General features: G+C 40.7%; 1 protein-coding gene across 4 annotated transcripts in view; it reads right to left on the bottom strand.

The window, feature by feature from the left end:
- Positions 1–366: 366 nt before the first annotated feature.
- The window catches only part of HELZ (helicase with zinc finger), an 85,535-nt gene continuing 66,632 nt past the window's right edge, over positions 367–19,269 (bottom strand). For all 4 annotated transcript variants that reach the window (XM_030231422.2, XM_030231421.2, XM_030231423.2 and 1 more), the window contains 9 exons: positions 16,366–16,417; positions 15,348–15,541; positions 12,738–12,945; positions 12,184–12,260; positions 11,405–11,981; positions 10,785–11,025; positions 9,130–9,634; positions 6,096–6,348; positions 367–2,971 (listed from right to left, as the gene is read on the bottom strand). In XM_030231422.2, coding sequence (XP_030087282.1) covers positions 2,640–2,971; positions 6,096–6,348; positions 9,130–9,634; positions 10,785–11,025; positions 11,405–11,981; positions 12,184–12,260; positions 12,738–12,945; positions 15,348–15,541; positions 16,366–16,417 — 2,439 coding nt within the window. In that variant the 3' untranslated portion in view covers positions 367–2,639. The remainder of the gene's footprint in view (positions 2,972–6,095; positions 6,349–9,129; positions 9,635–10,784; positions 11,026–11,404; positions 11,982–12,183; positions 12,261–12,737; positions 12,946–15,347; positions 15,542–16,365; positions 16,418–19,269) is intronic.

Below are 19,269 nucleotides of genomic sequence, written 5' to 3' on the forward strand. Positions count from 1 at the left end.
GACAATTTGCTCCAAAAACCAAAGATCTCACTCAGGGCTGTATGTGTGACATAAAATGGCCAGACAAGACATTTTAAAAAAAAATCTTTTGGAAAAAAACTAAGAAATCCAAATGATTCATGCCAAAGCTGTTAAGTCAGATCATCTCTATCATATCATCCTCAAAATCCTGGGTGAGAGCACTTATGAAAATTTAGCACCAAAACCAGCTGGGGTCTTCATAAAGTCAAAGAACTGAAATTCTAAATCAGAGAGAAAATGGGATTTTATCTGTTACATTTTCAGTGTAGATAAAATACCAGTGTAAAACAGAATAAAATGTGGTGAGATGCAACCATCTCCCCCTTAACTGATTGACAGATAACAGTAAATTAACAAGTGATGTTTATTAGTTTAATATTCAATATTAAATGGTGAACAGAATCAAAAGGCTGCTCCATAGAACTGAGTGACTTTGAAACCCCTGAAATTACAAAATGCTGACTTGGGGACGTGAAGTGCTTTGGATCCATCTCTGCTCTGCCAGTCCTGTTCCTCCCTCCACTGGATCCCACCTCAGCTCTGCCAGTGAATTTCCCATTCCTGCAGCCAGCAGCTTGGCAAAAACCCATTGAACAGCAGCTTTGCTTGATTCAAGGTTGCAGAATTTGGCCTCTTCTCGTTTTTGGGTCGTCTGGGTTCCATGCCCTGTGCTGAAGTGCTGAGCAGAACTTGGCAGGGGCTGTCCCCTCCCCAGCATTGTTTGTTTGGTATAACATTAGGAAATAAATTAAGGAGTTACACGAGCTTTGCTTTACAGCAAAAAGAAGGAAAAAAGTTTTCAGATAAGTTTCTGAATCATAACCCAGCAAAGATTTATAATAAAAAATTTATATGCAAACCTCTGCAGTGTACTGAGTTTAAATCAACCCCATTACATAATGACCCTTGTCTTAACACATGAAGTCAAATGCAAAATAAAATGAACCTGATTGATTGTAATTAGAGCAAAAATCTGACTGAACAGAGCAGAGCCACTGCTCCCCAGTAAGGTGTCCCATGGACAGCTGTAAAAATCTGAAATCACCTTCTCACAGCTCTAAATTTCAACTCTCACAGGTAATAAGTGGAGGAATTCTGAACTACACCCAGCTCATCCCTGTAAACCAGTTCCCAGATTTAAAGTTTCTTCAAGTGTAAAAAGGAGGATTAAGGAGAAAAAAAGGAGAAACTCTACAACCCCCCTCTGGAGTTCCCCAGCCACAAAGCAGGGACAGTGTGCAAGACCAGAAATCTTTATCCACAAAGTTTTTATCTTCTGAAGTTTCATTCACATTTGTTTCTTTAATTTGTTTTTAATATCCCATAATTAATTTTTCAGACTGGATTCCTTAAGGGCCAGGTTCACGGAGATAAATAACCTGGTAACCACTCTGATCCCCAGAAGATTTAGATTAATTTGGATACAGCTTTGACAAACATTAAATCTCTTCTTTAATGATGTTCCTCAAACAAAACAGTTAGCAAAATATCTGAATTTCCTTGTATAATGTCACATTTTAATGTAAACATCAAATAATGTACCAAAAGTTTTACCGGAAAAAAAAAAAATTAAAGCGGCACAATTCTTTATACCACTGGAGAAGAGGGGAGGAAAAAGCCAGATTACAAACATTTACACATGCATAGTGGAAAAAAAATTAAACAAACAAACAAAAAAGTATTTTACTAAATTCACGCATTTTTTTTAAAATAGTTATTAAATCTACTAAGCACCAACATACCTAAAAATTTATTTTCAGCTTCATGATTCATTTAAAAAACCTATCAAATTAACTTTTCAAACAAGCTTACATTATTAGCTTGTCCAAAAATAAAATGTAGAGTTTTTTTGGGTTTTTTGTTAATTTTTTTCTTCTTTTTTCTATTTTTTTATTATTTTTTTTAAGTATACCAATACTTTTATCTGAATGCTTCCAAACAATGGCATAGGTGTCTGCAAAGAATGCCTTTACTTTACCCTACAGTGGATGGAAAATACAATACCACATCATACAGAATCTAAAACTATAAAAGTCTGAGAATGCAGCATCCCTTCACAAAAAAGCTGATAAAACTGAAATTATTTAGAAGATGCTGCACTTTTATTAAAAAAAAAAATTAAATGAATTTAAGCAGAAATAACATACATTTTTACATTAACTGGCCATTTCTGGTACAGAAACCCAGCATAGTATGCTAATGTTATTGAATAAATGTAAATGCTACTTACAATCTTCTTAAATACAATTTAGACAAACTTTTTTTTTTCCTTTTTTTTTCTTTTTCCTTTTTTTTTTCCTTTTTTCAAGTTGTACAGGTAATCTCTCAGCTGCTAGTTTAATGCAACATATCATTAACATTACACAAATTAAAAAATAACACGTGTGTGTCTTCCTACAGAAAAGCTTCCAAAAACCCGACCCACATCAAAAAATGCAAAATAATGGAATATAATTAAAAAAAAAAATTAGTTGCAAGTCTAGCAGCAAAGCAATTAAGTGAGGATATATTTACCAATATAAACAAAGGGAATATTTGCAACTACAAGTGAAGCCCCAACTATCTTAGATCTACCGGCACAAATAAAAATTAAATTCTCTCTAAAAAAAATAATCTGATTATTTAAAATAGGAGTAAAAGCCATTGCTACCTGATGAACTACCTAGGCTAAGTTCCTGAAACAAGGACAGGGGGTCGCTGTTCTTTTTTGTCTGCTCAGGAGGAGGTTTGGGCTTGGGGGGAGCCCGCAGAGCGCTGGCGTAGGACATGACGGGTTTGGTGCCGCCCGAGGGCTGGGGGCTGCTGCTGTTGGACTCCACCAGCTGCTTGTTGGGCATCAGAGGGGGGAACTGGCCCAGATGCTGGAGCATGTTGTAGTTGAAGGAGTTGGAGATCTGGACGTTCTCAGGCTTCAGGTGTTCCTCCGGGGGCTTGGCCGCCTTCGGGGGAGCTGCGAAGGAGAAACCGGAGTTGGAGCAAAGAACGGCTCTGACTCAGCCAATCCACCTGCAGCAAGCCCAAAGCCAGAGCTGCCACCACCCCTCTGCTAACCTCCTCCCACAGCACCCATCTGCTGTGTTTAGTCACTCTGAAAATGGAGTTCACAGAACGACACAATCCCAGGATGGGCTGGGCTGGAAGGGATCTTAAAGCTCATCCTGCTCCATCCCCATCCCCAGCCACCTTCCACCAGAGCAGCCTGCTCCAAGCCCCATCCAGCCTGGCCTAGAAGTGATCCAAGTGCACTCCCAAATCTTGGAGCATGCAGCAGCACCAGACTGCCATTACCAAGCACATCCCCCATGTGTTTGTACCCTACAGCTGCAACCCCAAACCTGCAATTCCACCCAGCAGATTCTGCGGGTGCACTGGAGGGAAGCTGCTTCCCAATGGGATCTACTCTAATTTAAGCACTTTATCCACTGAGACAGCACAAAGAGTATTTCATTCTTCTTGCTTTACAGCTTAATAGGCTAAAATTAAAATTTACAGCACCATATATAATTCATTCTCCAACAGCAATTCAGAGTCCTGAATGCCAACCAACTAATTATTGGTATTTCAGGCTGAATGCATTCTTGCTAATTGATATGTTCTTGCTCCACATTTAACAACTCCTGTAACTATCAGAAAAAATGGTGCTTTAAACCATAGGTATAAAACTGCTTTCAAATGAATTTCCTGAATCCTAATGAGGTCCCTTACTTTTGTCTGGAGAATTCTGCTGTCTTGCACAGCCAGAGAGACACTAAACAGAAACACAGCTCCATGTTCTATCTGTGACAGTCTAGGAACTGGGCAACAGATACATTCTGTAATTATTTCAGTCTTTAATCATAGAAGGTTTTTTTTAAAGTGCATCTACAAAAATGTACCACCAAATGAGTGCAAGAGTAGAAAAACATAAAGTTTCTCACTGGAAGGGTCACACACAGGGTTCTGCTTTTTATAGAGCACTCAAAAATAAAAAACCACCAAAAAAACCCCACCACCCAACAAAAAACCAAACCAAAGAAAAAACAACCCCAAAACCAACCTATAGAAGAATGGGTATGGAAAGAACACAAGCAAAGCAATTTTGCTAGGGTTGGTATGATTCAACAAAAAACAAACAACCCAGAACACGAGCAAAAAACCTCCCAAAATAACCACAGCACTCAAGAGAAGACAAGTAATGACAAGCAGGGCCAGAGGTGAAAGTTGTGTGTGGTAGAGGTGTCTAACAGAAGGAAAAATATGAAATACACATCTTGAATAAGAACTTAAATAATTTTCTTTCCATCAACAGAAAAAGCAATGCATACCAAACTCTCAAATTGCAATTTTGGGAAGTGCCTGCATAGAACAAACCAGAGGAATTGACAGCAGCTCTGCCTGTGCTCCACGAATCCCTCCTGACCCAATCCAACACTGGTGCCACAGCCACTCCTGGTGTGCAGGAGAGACCAGCCCTGGAACAGTCTGCAGTCAGGGTCACTCCCTCTCAAGCAGGGACAGGACTTTCAGAGCCTCCCATTCTCACGGGGTTTTATTTCAGGGATAAAAACCAACAGTAATGAGAACAGAGCAGTTACTGGTCATTAACCCTTAGCTCTATAAAACACATTTGGGCTGTAAATATGATCACAGGCAGTGAGCTGTAAATGTGCAAAGCCACAGCAGCCATAAAATGGAGATGTGTTGGCATGAACCATTAGATACAGGGCTCTGTTTCATATGCATTTATTGACAAAACAGAAACCAGGCTAAACTACAGTAAAAAACATTTCATTGCAAATGCAGTTACCAGTGAGAACTTGGTATTCTCACTTAGAATTTAGTATTTGACAGCAAATGTGTGTATATGGTATTTTTTAAATACACATCTGTCCTCTGAGGACTTCACTCACAAACAGGTTCTCAAGCTTTTCATAAAGCAAAGAAATGTGGGACTGGCTGATCCCAACCCAAACGTGCCAGAGTTCCTGAGCTCCTCTTAGATAACCACAGAGTTTGGAGAGCAACTCTGCGTGAGCAATTCAGTGATGAATGCCACATAATATTGTGCATTCAGCTCCTTGATTTTCAGTAAAAATAGAAATAGATTGAAAGAGGTGCCCTGAGCTTGAAGCTTTGAACTTAGCATGAAAGATGCTGCCATAAATATGGGTTTGCAAAATAACATTTTCACATTTTGGAAATTAAAAGGCACATTAGGAATTTAATTCTTGAGTGCTGTCGCTGATATAAAGAGCTTTTCTCATTCATTCTACTCTGCATGTTCCTACTTCAGAATTACTATGAAATTACAAGATGTTTTACGTTTATAAAGTTTGGTAAAAAGCAATTAAATCTTTTAAGGCCAATAAAACCAGCTTATAAATATTTTTCCACATTATTAAGTGGTTTTAATATCCACACTGGAATACTGTTTGCATTTTTTATTAATTTTGTTTTTAAATTACCACTGGAAATTCTTAAAGCAAAATCACAGGGAAGCAACTGCACTATGCTGGTAATATTGTTTTTCATAAACACAAGAAGTACAAAAAACAGAAGAACTGCTCCAGCTCTCTCCTTGCAGCTTTTTTTCATCTCTGAAAAGTCAATTTAGTTTCTGTCTGCTCAATCAATCAGCACTGCTGCTACCACCAGGGAAACCACATTCCACTGAGGTTCTTCCACGGTGAGGGAGAATTTAAACTCGTCACTCCTTTGATGAAGTACCAGAATTTACCAGAGAAACGCTGAGAGCACTAATTCAGTTTATTGTTGCTCCCTCAGACTGTAATACCAACACAAAATATCACTGGTTCTGGAAGCAATCAATCTATCTTGCAAATAACTCCCAGCAGTCACCTGAGCTCCCCCCAGCACAAGCTCAGCTGCACTTGAAGCCACTGTAAGAGACTTTCTGGGTTGAGTGGAGCTTTTGGAGAAGACTAAGAAGCAGCAATGCTTTTATAGCTGAAGAGCAGCACGTCACCAAGAAATGGGATTATTCCAAGCAAACCTATAACAACTGAAACAACAAATAATTCCAAAATCTTTGCTGGGATTGGTTTTGGGAAGGAAGCAGCTGCAGCTGTACCCACCTAGCAGCTCCCGGGGTGGAACGGCTCTGCTAGCTCCGTTGCATGGAATGTTTGGGTACGGGGCAGAGGAGGAGGAGTTCACCCACAGCTCAGGGGAGGAGTAGTTGAATGATGACTGGTTACTGTGGTCCTGAAGCTCTTTACACTGACCAAGACTGTCTTGAGGAGTGCTTAATTCTTCAGAACAAGCCTGGACTGAACTAGAGGAAATTCTTCTTTGGTACAACGGCCTGCCTGGTCCTCTTGGTTCATACTGTGAACAAAAGGAAAAAAACCACCAAACTATAAAACAGCCTTTTGCTCTTTTGATTCAGCTGCATGTATCAAACACCATTTCCCCACTCAATATTTCCCTGAAATGTCTTACCAAAAAAACCCCAGTTCATTGCATTTCCAAATTACTAACACATTTCAAGTTGTAAGTTGCATACTGCAGTCACTGATAACATTTTTTGATCACACAAAATACAGAATTTTAAAGGAAGTGCAAAGAACATCAACTGGGATTTCTTAATTCTTATCAACCTTTATATCTCACACTCCTATGTGGGTGTTGGATCAGTGAGGAGGAAGATATCCAGCATTTCCAGACGAAGCAAAGCAAGCACAGAAACACAGAAGAGCAAGAAAAAAATGTTCTTACAGTGCAGTCAGGAAAAAAATGGCTTTTTCTTTTCCAAAGGATAAATTAGTGACTTGTATACCAGGATCTGGGTGAGCAGGATACATTTGTATACTGGATTTTGTACATACAAAACAGATGCTCTGGAGAAGCAAGTGCCCTCAGGAGAAATAATTTAATCTGAAACCACAGAAATTACTTGCTTCCATAAACCCTGTAGATCATGCAGATTAAAAAGGCAGGAGCTCCATCAATTAACCTGTGGACTTCAAGAGTTCAGATTTAAGGGCCCTCTAAGCTTTCTCAAGATTCAAAGCAAGTCTGTTGTATTACAGTTTATTTTTAACAATAAATACAGTATTTACACCCATCTGCACTGACTGACAAGAGCATCAATAACAGAAAAGTCATACAGGTAAATCTAGACTTGGTAAAGGGGAAAAAAATCCCAATGAAATGTCACAAGAAATTAGCTAAACAAACATTTAATTACTTGCTTGCAGAATCTGTTTTGTTACTTTATCATCTACAAAAAAACAGACAGGACAAAAAAGTGCATGAAAGGAAACTTCTAATTATATATCTTATTTCTGTTGCCACAATCAAGGGATCAACACTTGGATATCCTGTCAATCCACTCCCCTAAGGAAATTCTTCAACAACAAAACAAACAAACAAATTCATAAATTTCTGCCCAAATCAACCCCAAAAGTATACATTCATTGAGTTTAGAAGGGCAATTTTGGTAAGCAATCAGGAATTTATCAAAGTTCTGGACACTTGCAAGTACAGAACCACACAGAATAACTCCAGCATTCCCTTTGATGTGCAGTTCCAATCTGGTTTGACTAAAGACATGCAAAAGCTTTCAAGCATCAAGTCAATTAACAGCTTTCTAAGTAGTGATTGAGGAAACAGTTTAGAAAGAATACCAAAAGTCAAGAAATCTGCCCTGACAAGTGCCTTGTCTGTCAAAAACACACCTAAAACCCCATTTTGATTTCTTTGTGCTTTCAGTCCCACCTACCAGCTGAAGAAGCAGTTTTGGAAAGTTTATAAGAAAGTCTCTGTCTTTTAACACTTTTACTGCATTTGGCATTTCTGTCACATATTTTGAAAGGAAGAAGAAATAAGAACGAAACCGAATTTGCACTAATTACATAAAGGCTCACTCTATTTGTCTTCAGATAGCAGGAACTGTCACAAGCTCTATAGGAATATTTATTGGTTTATTACTGCTGAAAAGCCATTGTTCCTACGTCCCGCTGTACTGACAGCATTAACTGTTGTCACAAAGTATTAGATTTTATACAGGGTGCTATGACTTAATGGAGTGAGACAGCAAATTTCTAAATGTCTATAAACTCAAACCTTACTACAGCTCTGGCTGGGCCTGAGGACTCCATTAACCTCTCTGGATCTGTGTAAGACAGAAATTTGTAAAATGCACTGAAATTCAATTTTAGTTATTTTTCTCAGGCTCATAAACTAAATATTTTCAGTTTTCAGAAGCTGATAAATAAATTAAATATGTATTGTGTGAGACAGCAATGAGCAAGGCTCCCTCCCCAGCCTCTGTAAAAACCTTAACAGAAATGCATCACAGAACAAGCCACTTATGTACAAATATTGGATTACATGCACTCGGTGAGAATATTAATTCTCACATTCCTGGAATGCAACCTGGCTCCAGGATACCCTGTGTTTGTATATCATCCACTCCTTAGCACTCCAGATTCCAACAGGGATTAAAAGCTCCTGTTCAAAACATGACCTGACCTAGCTGTGTGTGCTGGCTCACCCCCTTAGAGCCCAGGACAAGAGAAGATGGAGAGGGACAGAGCCAGCTGTGTGTGGCAGGGTGTGCTGGAGGCAGCCTCAGGCAGCACAGCTGGATCTCTCTGATTTCCAACACACAGCCTTTAAAGTACATGGGATGGCTGTGTACCAAGTTCATGCAGGCAGGGTGGGATTATGAAATCAGGTTTTGGACCATTTTGGAACAACTCTGCAGCTCTGGTCTCCTATGAGATGGAATTCAAGCACATTCACAGCTCAACACTGAGTCAACTGGCCGGGTGATCCCAGCTGACTGACCAGAGCTTCCACCTGGGCTGTGATTGATTTTCACTGCAGATAAAAGACACGCAGACACAGAGCAATGACTGCATGAAAACTCAGATTAACATTCCAAAAGCCAAGGCTCCCCATTGAGCAGAGAAAATGTTTCACCTACAGCAACAAGAACCACGGATCTGCTCAGGGAGAACAGCAGAGAGGCAGAGAACGATTCCACCTCACAGAAATTCCCCCTGTGAGCTTTTAACGTGTGAGGTGGTTTGCATTCATGACCACTTCACAACACAATCTGATATTACAAGGCCAGGAGTGCAGAGCAGACAGAACACCCACCTCTTCTAAGCTGTGGAGCGAAGAAGCAGAAACTGCTCGAGATGCGAGTGGATGAAATGGCTCCTGACCGACTGCGTGCTGATGATTCTGGATTTGTATAAAAGGGCTTTGCTGCGACCTGTGGGGCAGTGGAGGTATTCCATAGTGAAAGCCCTGCCCCAGGAGGTGATTCTGCTGCAGGCTAGCGTAAGTCCAGGACCCATCAGGTTGCAGGTATTTCAAGGGAGACGGGGTTATGTGTTCGGATGGCATTGAGAAAGGGGGGTTGTACATTTGGGGTAAATGCTGCTGAAATGCTGGGTTAGTGGGCAGTTCAATGTCTCTGCTGTTCTCAGTGAAGTTGGGGAAGTGGTTGGAGTTGCAGGAAGGAGAAGGGAGTGCTGGTGGGCTCCGGGGCTGCACTTGTCTGTATTGCAACAGTCTCGACTGGGGGGGCGGCATTTCGGCGCCGTCCCGGCTCTCGCTGGGATCGCGGTGCGACAGCTCCCGGAGCAAGTCCTGGATTCTGCACGGACACAAGAAATGCAGCAGGGAAAGAGGGGGAAAAAAAAGAAGTTTTGCTGAAATTTCACTCTTTTTGAGGTGCAGAAAACTCAGAGAACAGAACACTGAATTTAAATATTCTCATCTTTGCACTTGCTGACCCTAACTTCAAAGGATGTGACTGAGCAATCAGAAATTAGGCACAAGAGGATTAATTGGATGAAATACCCACCTGAATCATCTCAAAGTTTTAATAACTCTTGAGATTTCCTTTCCAAGAGAATCAATTTTTGTTATCTCTTAAGAGACAACTAAAGGTAAGGATTTCCTGCTTTACTACACAAAGTAAAAAGTTCACATAGTTAAAGACAATTTTAACCCCTGTCAAGGCAAAAGCCAGAACAATCAGGGGCTCCCCTCACTTGCACAATGTACTTCTAAATTTCTTCAAAAGGTCAATTCAATTCAGCACTTCAAAGAGTCAGCTAAGAGGTCATTTAGATGCTTGACCATGGCTATAACAAACCAGATGGAAAAGAAAGCATAGTGGGAGATGACAGTAAACAGAGGCAATTTAAAAATCCAGCCTTTACAATATACATGATTAAAGTTGATGACCACTGGAACCATTTTTCTGTTGCTGTTCAACAGCTTCCTTTCTTGCCCCCTAAAGCTCCATCTCAAGTACAATCATTTTTTTAAAATCTGCTTTTAAAGCAAAGGCTTTTTGAAAAGGAAGAAAAGTTCAGGTTTCACTGGGGAGCAGTGTTTAGGGAGGGGCTGTTTTGTTTCTTTTCAAGCATACAAATCTCAGACTGCTACTTCAAATTGAAGAATTTACAACTTAAATAGGCCTTAACTACACTCAGACACCTCTTTCATAAAAACACAAGGTTGTTACTCTCTATCCATTCCTCATTCCATAAATACAGCACTGAAAAGCTCCATAAAAATATTTTTCCACTACAGCTTTACTACCCAATATACTAACAGAATAAAGCATAACACATAATAAAAGCATAGTTGTAAGTCAGCCTGCCAACTATTTTAACCTTCATAATAACAGCAGCAAAAAGCAATACCTTTAAGTGCCTTGCACTTGATCACAGTGTTACAGATAGGTGCCCACTGCTCAATTTTACACAAGCTCTGATGACTCAGTAAACAAATACCTTGAATATGTTGCCTCTGTTTCATCTTCTGTATTACTGGCAAGTTTCCAGTTTGCCCTAACTTGCTGCTGTTGATGTAATCCAATTGGTTGCTGAGGAAGATGTGGTAGATGAGGATGGTGATGGTGTTGATATGGAATAGTGCCTTGACTGAGATAGGCATTATGTTCATTCCATTGCTGTAACCTGGCTTGTTGTTGCTGCCTTATTGTTTCCAAAGCTACATTTCCATGCATACGATCTATAAAAATAGTTTTAAAAAAAAATTTTATCTAATGCCCCTTTTTAAAGATCTTTATGTCAGAAAAAAAAAATAAAGAAAGAATACTTTTTATACAGTTTATTCCAGGGTCTATTATACACTAACTGCATTGCAGTGCATAACCTGGTTATTTAAATCATATGGAAAATCATATAAACATGAATCTTCTAATAAAGTGCTGAATATTCAAACATGCCTCAAGCAGCAAATTATGCTCAATGACATTACTTATGGAAACTAACCCAACAATGACCCAATTCAGAGCAATATGCCTGAAAAAGGTAAATACCTCCTTCATTTTCACTTCAATGTAGTTATAATTGCACACTCTGAATTTAAATAAAGAAAAGTCACCTACCTAAAGTGTCCCCTAAGGGCATTCCTGATGGATTCTCTTCAATGAAGTTGTTCAAGTGGGTTGGCAGAACTGGGTTGTGCTGTGCAATAGGCCTCAAAGGATTATTGACTTCTTGTAACAGAGGTGGGGGGTGTTGCTCTGAAATCACAGCATCTACAGCAGGAGAATGTGGTCGGTGGGGAATGGGATTATTAAAAAAGGACTGGCTGGGGCCTGCCTGGAAAGCAGGGGAAAGCTGCGAAGGTGGTGGAGGCTGCTGATTCAAGTGATTATGCTGCTGAACTACCTGGCTCTGCTGGGGTGGCATTTGGTTGGGTTGTTCAGACAAGTGATTTTGCTGTTGGCTTAAGAGGTTTTGCTGCTGCTGCTGCTGCTGCAGAGGGTAGGGCTGCCTCGGGATCTGGGAGAGGTGCTGGAAGTGGCGGCTGGGAACTGCGAACTGGGAGTGGGGCGGGGTCAGGTGCAGGTTCAGCTGCCTGGGGGTGGGGTTGTCTTTGCGATGGAATTTAGCATTGGGGTAACCAACACTGGAACGGGACTCTGGGCTTCTCTGCTGAGGGTTTGCTTCTAAATCAACCTGCAAAAGGAGAGTAAAAGGTTTTGAGAATTCGCATTTAAAAAATTGAAATAAAGACATTTCCATTTGAATAAATGAATGACTAAACGTAATGATCAAATTCATTAAGTGAGAGTATGAAATAACAAACAAACAGAAATGCCCAAATTCCCAAAAAATAAACAAACCAACCAAACCAGATACTCAGACAAGAGAAACCCACCTGTTTGGATTCCAGAGGTTTCTTCTCAGGTGTTCGAATTTTACTGATTTCAGGTCCAGCAGCGTTTTCACATTTACCTAAAATATTTACAAAATTATTTCATTTCCAGAGGAAAATTATTTTTCTGGGATTTTTTTTCCCCCAGATACAAGAAAATTGACTTATTAGTAAGGCATTTACAGCACCACAGACATTTAGTATCATCTACCTAAATAACACTTTCCCTTTAATCTCTACACTTTGTTCATTAATAACCACTAAGTAGTTCTTCCAACTTAATTGCAAATAACATCAGCAGTACTGTGGAAGGGAGATGGAACAATTACACCCTCAACACCCCTTCCCACCTCCCATCCCTTCTGAATCTCACAATATCCCAGTTATTCTATTTGTAATGGCAAATCCCAGGTTATTTCCCCCATCTGTGGATCCCTCCAGCAGGAAGGAAAGGACGAAGGACAGAAAGGATGAAGGAAAAGTCCTTTCCCCCAGCCCATTTCACGCAGAATCCCCCCCAGAGCAGAGCAGCTTGCAGAGGCATCCCAAGCACTGACCATTCCGAGTTTGTTCATGCTGCTCCTTGTCCTGGTGTGGGAGCTGCTGCTGTCCTATGCTAACGGGGGAGTGGTGGCCCAGGCCGTAGGGGATGGGGGACCCTCGCCCATGTGCCTGTAACAGGTTCATGTTATATGCCATGGCTGCTTGGTGAGTAATGAGGCGAGGGTCGACTGCAAACCTACCCTGATACCCCGTCCACGGTACCTGTGTGGTAAACAAACATTAAAATTAAAATTAAAATTAAAATTAAAATTAAAATTAAAATTAAAATTTAAAAAAAAGAAGAAAAGACAGAGATGTGATCTGTTAAGGTACATTAAATTAAAGGCAGTGATCACAAGCACGCTGGTATTAGGTCAGTGACAAGAGTTTTTCAAGCACCAGATGACCTGACACACTTACATCCAACTACAGCTGGTGCTGGGAAGGGGGAGCTCTAAGGACAGGCAAAACAAGGGCACAGATTTTTGAGGAGAACCTTGGGCAGAAATTTTTCTATCAAAACCCATTCTTGTTTCAGTGGTTTCAAAGTTCCGAGAGAAAAGACTGATGGACAAGTTGTAGTTTAATAAATTTCAGCTACAGATTAAGCCCTTATCTATTAAACAGAAATGGGTCAAGCTCAAGCAAATCCAAAGCCCTTTCTCCTGGTAGCTACAAGACATTGGGCTGTGGCTCAGAGGGGACAAAGCCAGAAGCTCCAAAGGTGAGGACCAGACCTTGCAGCACCCAGTGCTGGGATTCTGGGCTCCAGCAGGAGGGGCTGTGCCCCCCTCTGCACCCACAGGACACTCAGTGAAGTTCCCAGGACTATTGGTGGAACCCAGGGAGTGCCCAGAGGTGAGCAGTGACAGGGAATCCCACTCCAAAGTGGCTGTGCTACAGGACATGTGAACTGCAGAGTCGAAGCAAAATCCACCTCCTGGAAGCAGGTACAAGTCAGGGTTTTTTACAATGGCTTCAAGTTTATTCCTAAAAGGAATGCTAAGGAAGACAGCTCTGCATCAAATGAGTTCAAACTTGTCCTGTAGGGAATTTATTAAAAGAAGGGAAATCTATGAACAAGAGGAGAGTGCAGGGAGTCATCCCCAACACTGAGGCTGCCAAAGCATCCTTTAGTGATGGCAGCAGACAACCTCCTCCAGCTTTTACCTTGGGGATGGAAACTGCATTAAACAAAGACATCATTTTATCCTCCACGAACATAAACACATTTTACTTCGGTCCCTGCTTCTTTCAAGTGTAACAACTTTCATCCAATTCTTTTTTAAATTACTATTTGCCCTTGAAATGTGCACTTTGAACTTCAGCTTTAGGCTACTATTGCATCTGCACAACCCCAAATCACCTCCAAGCTTCTTTTCAAAAGAAGCAGTCTCATTAGTACCTCAGTCTTCCCACTTAATTATTTAAAAATCCATCCTCAGGGAAGGTAAGTTCAAAATACTTGTTTTTATTACATTTCTTTTGATTGGAAACACATTAAAAATATATTAACCTTGGAACAATAAGACAGAGTTTTTAAATTACCTTGGTTTGATATTCATATAATGTGAGCAAGCATGACAAAGATACAGCTGCTGGCCTTCTCATTGCATTTAAATTTATCCATCAAATACAGCTTTCTAGTAAGCTTGGAAAAAGGAAAATTCCTTGGCCTAGCAAAAAAAACCTGATTTCCAGCTGCCAGCTGATCTAAGACACAAATCTGAAACTACAGCAAGTCCCCTGTTCAGCATCCATAACCCAAATTACAACAGAGGACTCATAAATATTGGTAAAAACCAAATTAGCTGTATTCCAACATGAATGGAATTAAAGACATCTGCATGTGAGGTTCCACATCCTTGCCATGGTCCTCAGGAGCTGTGTACAACACAGCCATGCTACTCCACAAGCTCCTACAGCCTTTGTTCTTTCCTTGCCTTTTCCTCCTGGAATATGTTGACTGTGAAGGATAAAAATAAAGCAGAGGCTGCTTCTTTAATGTGTGCAAATTTTGGTGGGACAGTTTTATTTGTAATCCAAAATTCCATGCATAAATGTAGCCTAAAAGACCTGCTTAGAGATCTTCATTCTGTTCCCAAATGTCATTAAGGGAAGGGATTGGAGAGGAAACTGCACTGTGAGGTTCTGGAAGGGAAAAACATCCCATTATGCTTATTTTTCTTATCACTTCACTTCAGACACCTTGCACTGCAGACATCCAAAGCTTGTAATTTAGGCTGTGTGATGCCAATAACGAGAAACAAACTTGGTGTGAATCACTGAGGTCTCTCCAATGATTAAGAACTGAACCTGGCAAATAATTCAGAGGCAGGTGTCTCAAGTCAGATGAGACAGATTCCATTGGTGTGCCTAAACCACACAAATTACATGAACATGAAATTGCTTTTAGCCTGCCTGGAGTTATTTGGGGGAGCAAAGCTTTCAGGTCCTTATTTTCTGGTTGTCCTCTGCACTGCCACTCCTAAAGCCAGCAAAGCCCAGAGATTGAGAGTGCTGAAAAAAACCTGCAAGAAATTCACTATCTGATTTTGCCATACATTCATGGGCACACAATAACTGGGGTGGGGAGGGGGGAGGAAGAGAAAATGAATTCTTACAGGCAAAGGCACAGACATGACCATATTTCCTCCATAGACAGCAGGTACATATAGAATACTTGTCCCAGTGTGTGGATCTATCCTTTGAACAGGACTTGGAGATTTCCCCAGATTGGGGTGAGGTCCCAGAGGAGGAGGGGGAGGAGTATATGCTCGGATAGGATTTCCAATTAGAACAGAAGGATTGGGCTGAACTGAAAATAAAGATAAAAATAAAAGATATATACATACCAAAAAAAGAAGATTTATACACAAAAAGAACATGAAGGTGACCATTTCTTTGTTTTTTCATCCTAACAGTATCTATCTTGATAAAGTAAGTGTGCAACTCTCTAGCAGCACAGGTCTGATACAACAAGAGAAAGCGTTAAACAAATCCTGTATTCCATTTCAAAAATTTGAAAAGCCAGAAAATACAAGTTGAAATACAGAGAAACAGGTAGCTGGTAAGTGCATTAATGAAAGAATGTCCCAAACCAATTAAATAGGCTGACAGTCAGAGCAGCTGTTAAACTCTGCATCAAAAACTAAAACAACCCTCCTTTCTTTAGCAGGGAAGACAGGCTCTAAACTAATGCTTTTCCAAATTAATAACAAAATTATTCAGCTGTTGCATGCTACCTTGCAAAGGTATGATCAGTAATACCTGGATGTATGACAGCACAATTTAACCTCAAAGTACCTCAGAGAGCAGTGCATGCAAAATAATGTCCAGACCCTTCTAGTGCAAATTCCCTGGTACAGGGCTGTACATGATGAATTTCAAACACAGCTATTTTTTTTAAAGGCCAACAACTGTGTTTGTGTTAAAACTTAAAAAATAAGTGCACACAACACCTATAAAGGGCCAGCCTTGGAAATATCAAATGTCCACTTAACAGTCTATGGCCTGATTCCCACATGCAAACAACAAGTAAATGGCTTTCAAACAGAGAAGAGACCAGATTCTCAAGGTATGTCAAAGCACTGTCAGCCTCAGTGGGCTCAGGAATTCCCCAGGAACTGCAGAGGCACTCACCAATTCCATCAGGTGGGAAATGGTCATTCTGGTTATGATGAAGGACCTTGCCCTTTAAAGGAAAAAAACCAATAATAGTGATCTTTGCATTCTTACAAAAACCAAAGCTTTTTATTTCAAGTGAACATGATAATTCAACATAAAACTGAGTTTGAAAGGAGTCAGCCCAACAGTTTATTCTTACACATTCAACCATCCAGTTCCACCACCTGCCTATGAATTCACAAAGCTGGACATAAACACCAGTAATTCAATTAACCAGTGGGGTCATTACAACTCCCTCTGGGAAAACCCTCTCCAAGGCCTGTTTTCAGATGCAAAGAGAGTTACAGCAGATATTCTGAGTTTCTTTTCTCACCATTTTATTTCCCACTGTCCCACATCTTTCAGGAGCAGCACCCAGCACCAATGTAACCCTCATTACTCCTCTGCCATGGCAGCTTCAGTGGAAGCATGATCCATTTTCTGCGCCAGGTTCCAGCTCAAAAATGCTGGAGACAAAGGAGCTGTCCCCAGTTTTACTCAGGTGCTCACCCAGCCCCATGAGATTGTCTCCCTGCCCCATCTCATTTATCAGCTGCTGGGCTGTGGCTCCCCTGGGATGCTCCCCAGAAGTGCAGTAGAGGAGGGTAAAGAACCCCAGTGCTGGGGGACTGCTCCTCCTTGGTCAAACACTGGAAAAGGATTTGAACAGACCTCAGCATCCCTCTACTTTTCTCACAAGTTTGTAGCATCAACTAATTAGTTAATATTCATAAACTGTGAGCACATATTCCACTGCCAGTATGCTCTCAAGTCCTTTCCAGCACAGAAATACTTTACTTAATCTGGACCTAAGTACGTTCAGAAATTTAAAATAAATCTAGAAATGCTTTGATGCTGCAAAACTTTTCTTGCCCAGGAGATAAGTCTAGGCAGTTTTCCAGCACTCTGAGCAAATTAGTCAGGCTACAAAGACAGGTTGTTTGACAATGTTGACTCATGCATAAACCAGATTAAAGAACTGGTCTCCAAATTTTCCTCTCATTTGAAAAATGAATTATGGAAAAATAAAATAATAATTGCTTTTCATTGCAGCACTTAAACAAAGGAAGCTTGTTTATTCACCAGAGAAAGATTCAATCTAAAAATGTGGAGGAGCCATAGCCTTAATCACTCATGGCCAGCACACAGCATTTCTGTATCTGGTACAATGTCAGAGGCAAGCAGCATGTGCAGAAGTCTGACAAACCTCTGCTCTAACCTGTCAGACCTGGATTTTATAGGTGCCATATTTTTCAAACTGAAATACCACGTATTTACATAAGTTTGTAAGAAAATAATGACCTAAGTTTGTACTGGGAGCTTCAGTATGTCCCTGGATCAGACTGGTAAATAAAAGGCAACTGGGGCCACCAGGAAGTTGGCAAAGGGAGCTGCTGCCTTTCCTTTTTCTTTTTCTCCTGACAGTTTTGAACAGTGACAGTCTCTATATAACAGTCTCTTATGAAACTCAATTGTTACCATTTCTCAAAGATTTTCACACCAAGGTCCTCACCCATCTCCAGGATACCTAAGCCTACCCTAGAACTGATGGTGACTGACAACACTGGAGCACAAATGCACTCAGTTTCCTCTAAAAACTGGCTCCACCTTTGGAATATAAAAATCCACATTACATAAAGGCTCTCAGAGGAAGCCCAGACCAAGATCTGGGTGAGTGCAGGCAGCTAACAGCCTTGTCATTCCTTGGGTCCCCCTCCAGTCAACAAACAGGGGTAGAGAGAGTTCTCCAGAGATTTATCCTGACCTGTGATCCTCCCTGACTGCAGGAAATGTCTGGGGTGATGATGCACCCTGATTTAAGTGCCTGAACCCAGACCTAAAGCTGGCAGGCAGCGAGTGGGAGGTTGGAAAGTTGTAAACTCAGAGCTTAATTTGCTGTGTGTGAACTACCCCAAGGGAAGCTCTGAGTTCTGGAAACTCTCCCTTTCCACATCAGCACCTTCAATAAAGGCTGTGCCCATGCAGCTCCAGCCCTCCTTCCCACTGCCATGCCCAGCCAAGCCACAGGAACACGGGACAAGGCACTGCCCCACAGCTCCACGCTGCCTGCTGGCCTCTCAGACAAGACTGAAACATTCTCCCTTCTTTAAAATCTAAACAGCAAAGAGGTTTTTAATGCCCCTACATAAATCCAGGAGCAATTCTGCTGAATAAGGAGTGCTGCTTGTACAAAAGCACTTTTCAGCACATGTGAAAGACAAGCCCTGACTTGCACAATGTCCATGAACTCACCACAAAACACGACTGAAAACTGTTCTTATTCTTCTTGGCTACATTTTCCAACCAGCACTAGGTTTTAATCCTTCATTTTTAATGTTAAATACTGTGCTTAGGATGTCTAAAATAAGCAAAACCAACCATCTGCTTTTAAAACTTGTGCAAAGGGAAATGCATCCCTGATCCCAGCTGTATTCTCAGAGTATTTGATTATTACCTGTGGTGTTACTGCACACATTTACTACCTGTCAATGGCATTCAGAGGGAAGATTTTATTTAGAATTGTGATACAGGTGGTTCAAACACTTCAGATCTTCAGATGAAAATAGAGTGTTGGCAGTTGGAACAGCACAAGGGCTTAGTTTACCAACAAAGTAAAGCAAAATAAACAGAGCTGTCTACTTACAAGACTCTCACTTTCCAGAACACTCACTCCCCTTTTTTTCCTAAATGTACTATACCTGCATTTTCTAGTACTTTTTTTTCATTAAGAAACTAAAAGTATTAATAATGCTGTTCTATTATTAAGGAAAAGACTGAAGAGCTCATGAAAAATGAGAGCACAGCAGTGGCTTTTAAAGACAATTTTGGAATTTCTGGTTTTCTGTAGCCCCAGTGTTTTGACACATGACTAGAAGCTTT

This window comes from Serinus canaria, chromosome 18 (assembly GCF_022539315.1).
Source record: "Serinus canaria isolate serCan28SL12 chromosome 18, serCan2020, whole genome shotgun sequence".
Lineage (NCBI taxonomy): Eukaryota > Metazoa > Chordata > Aves > Passeriformes > Fringillidae > Serinus > Serinus canaria.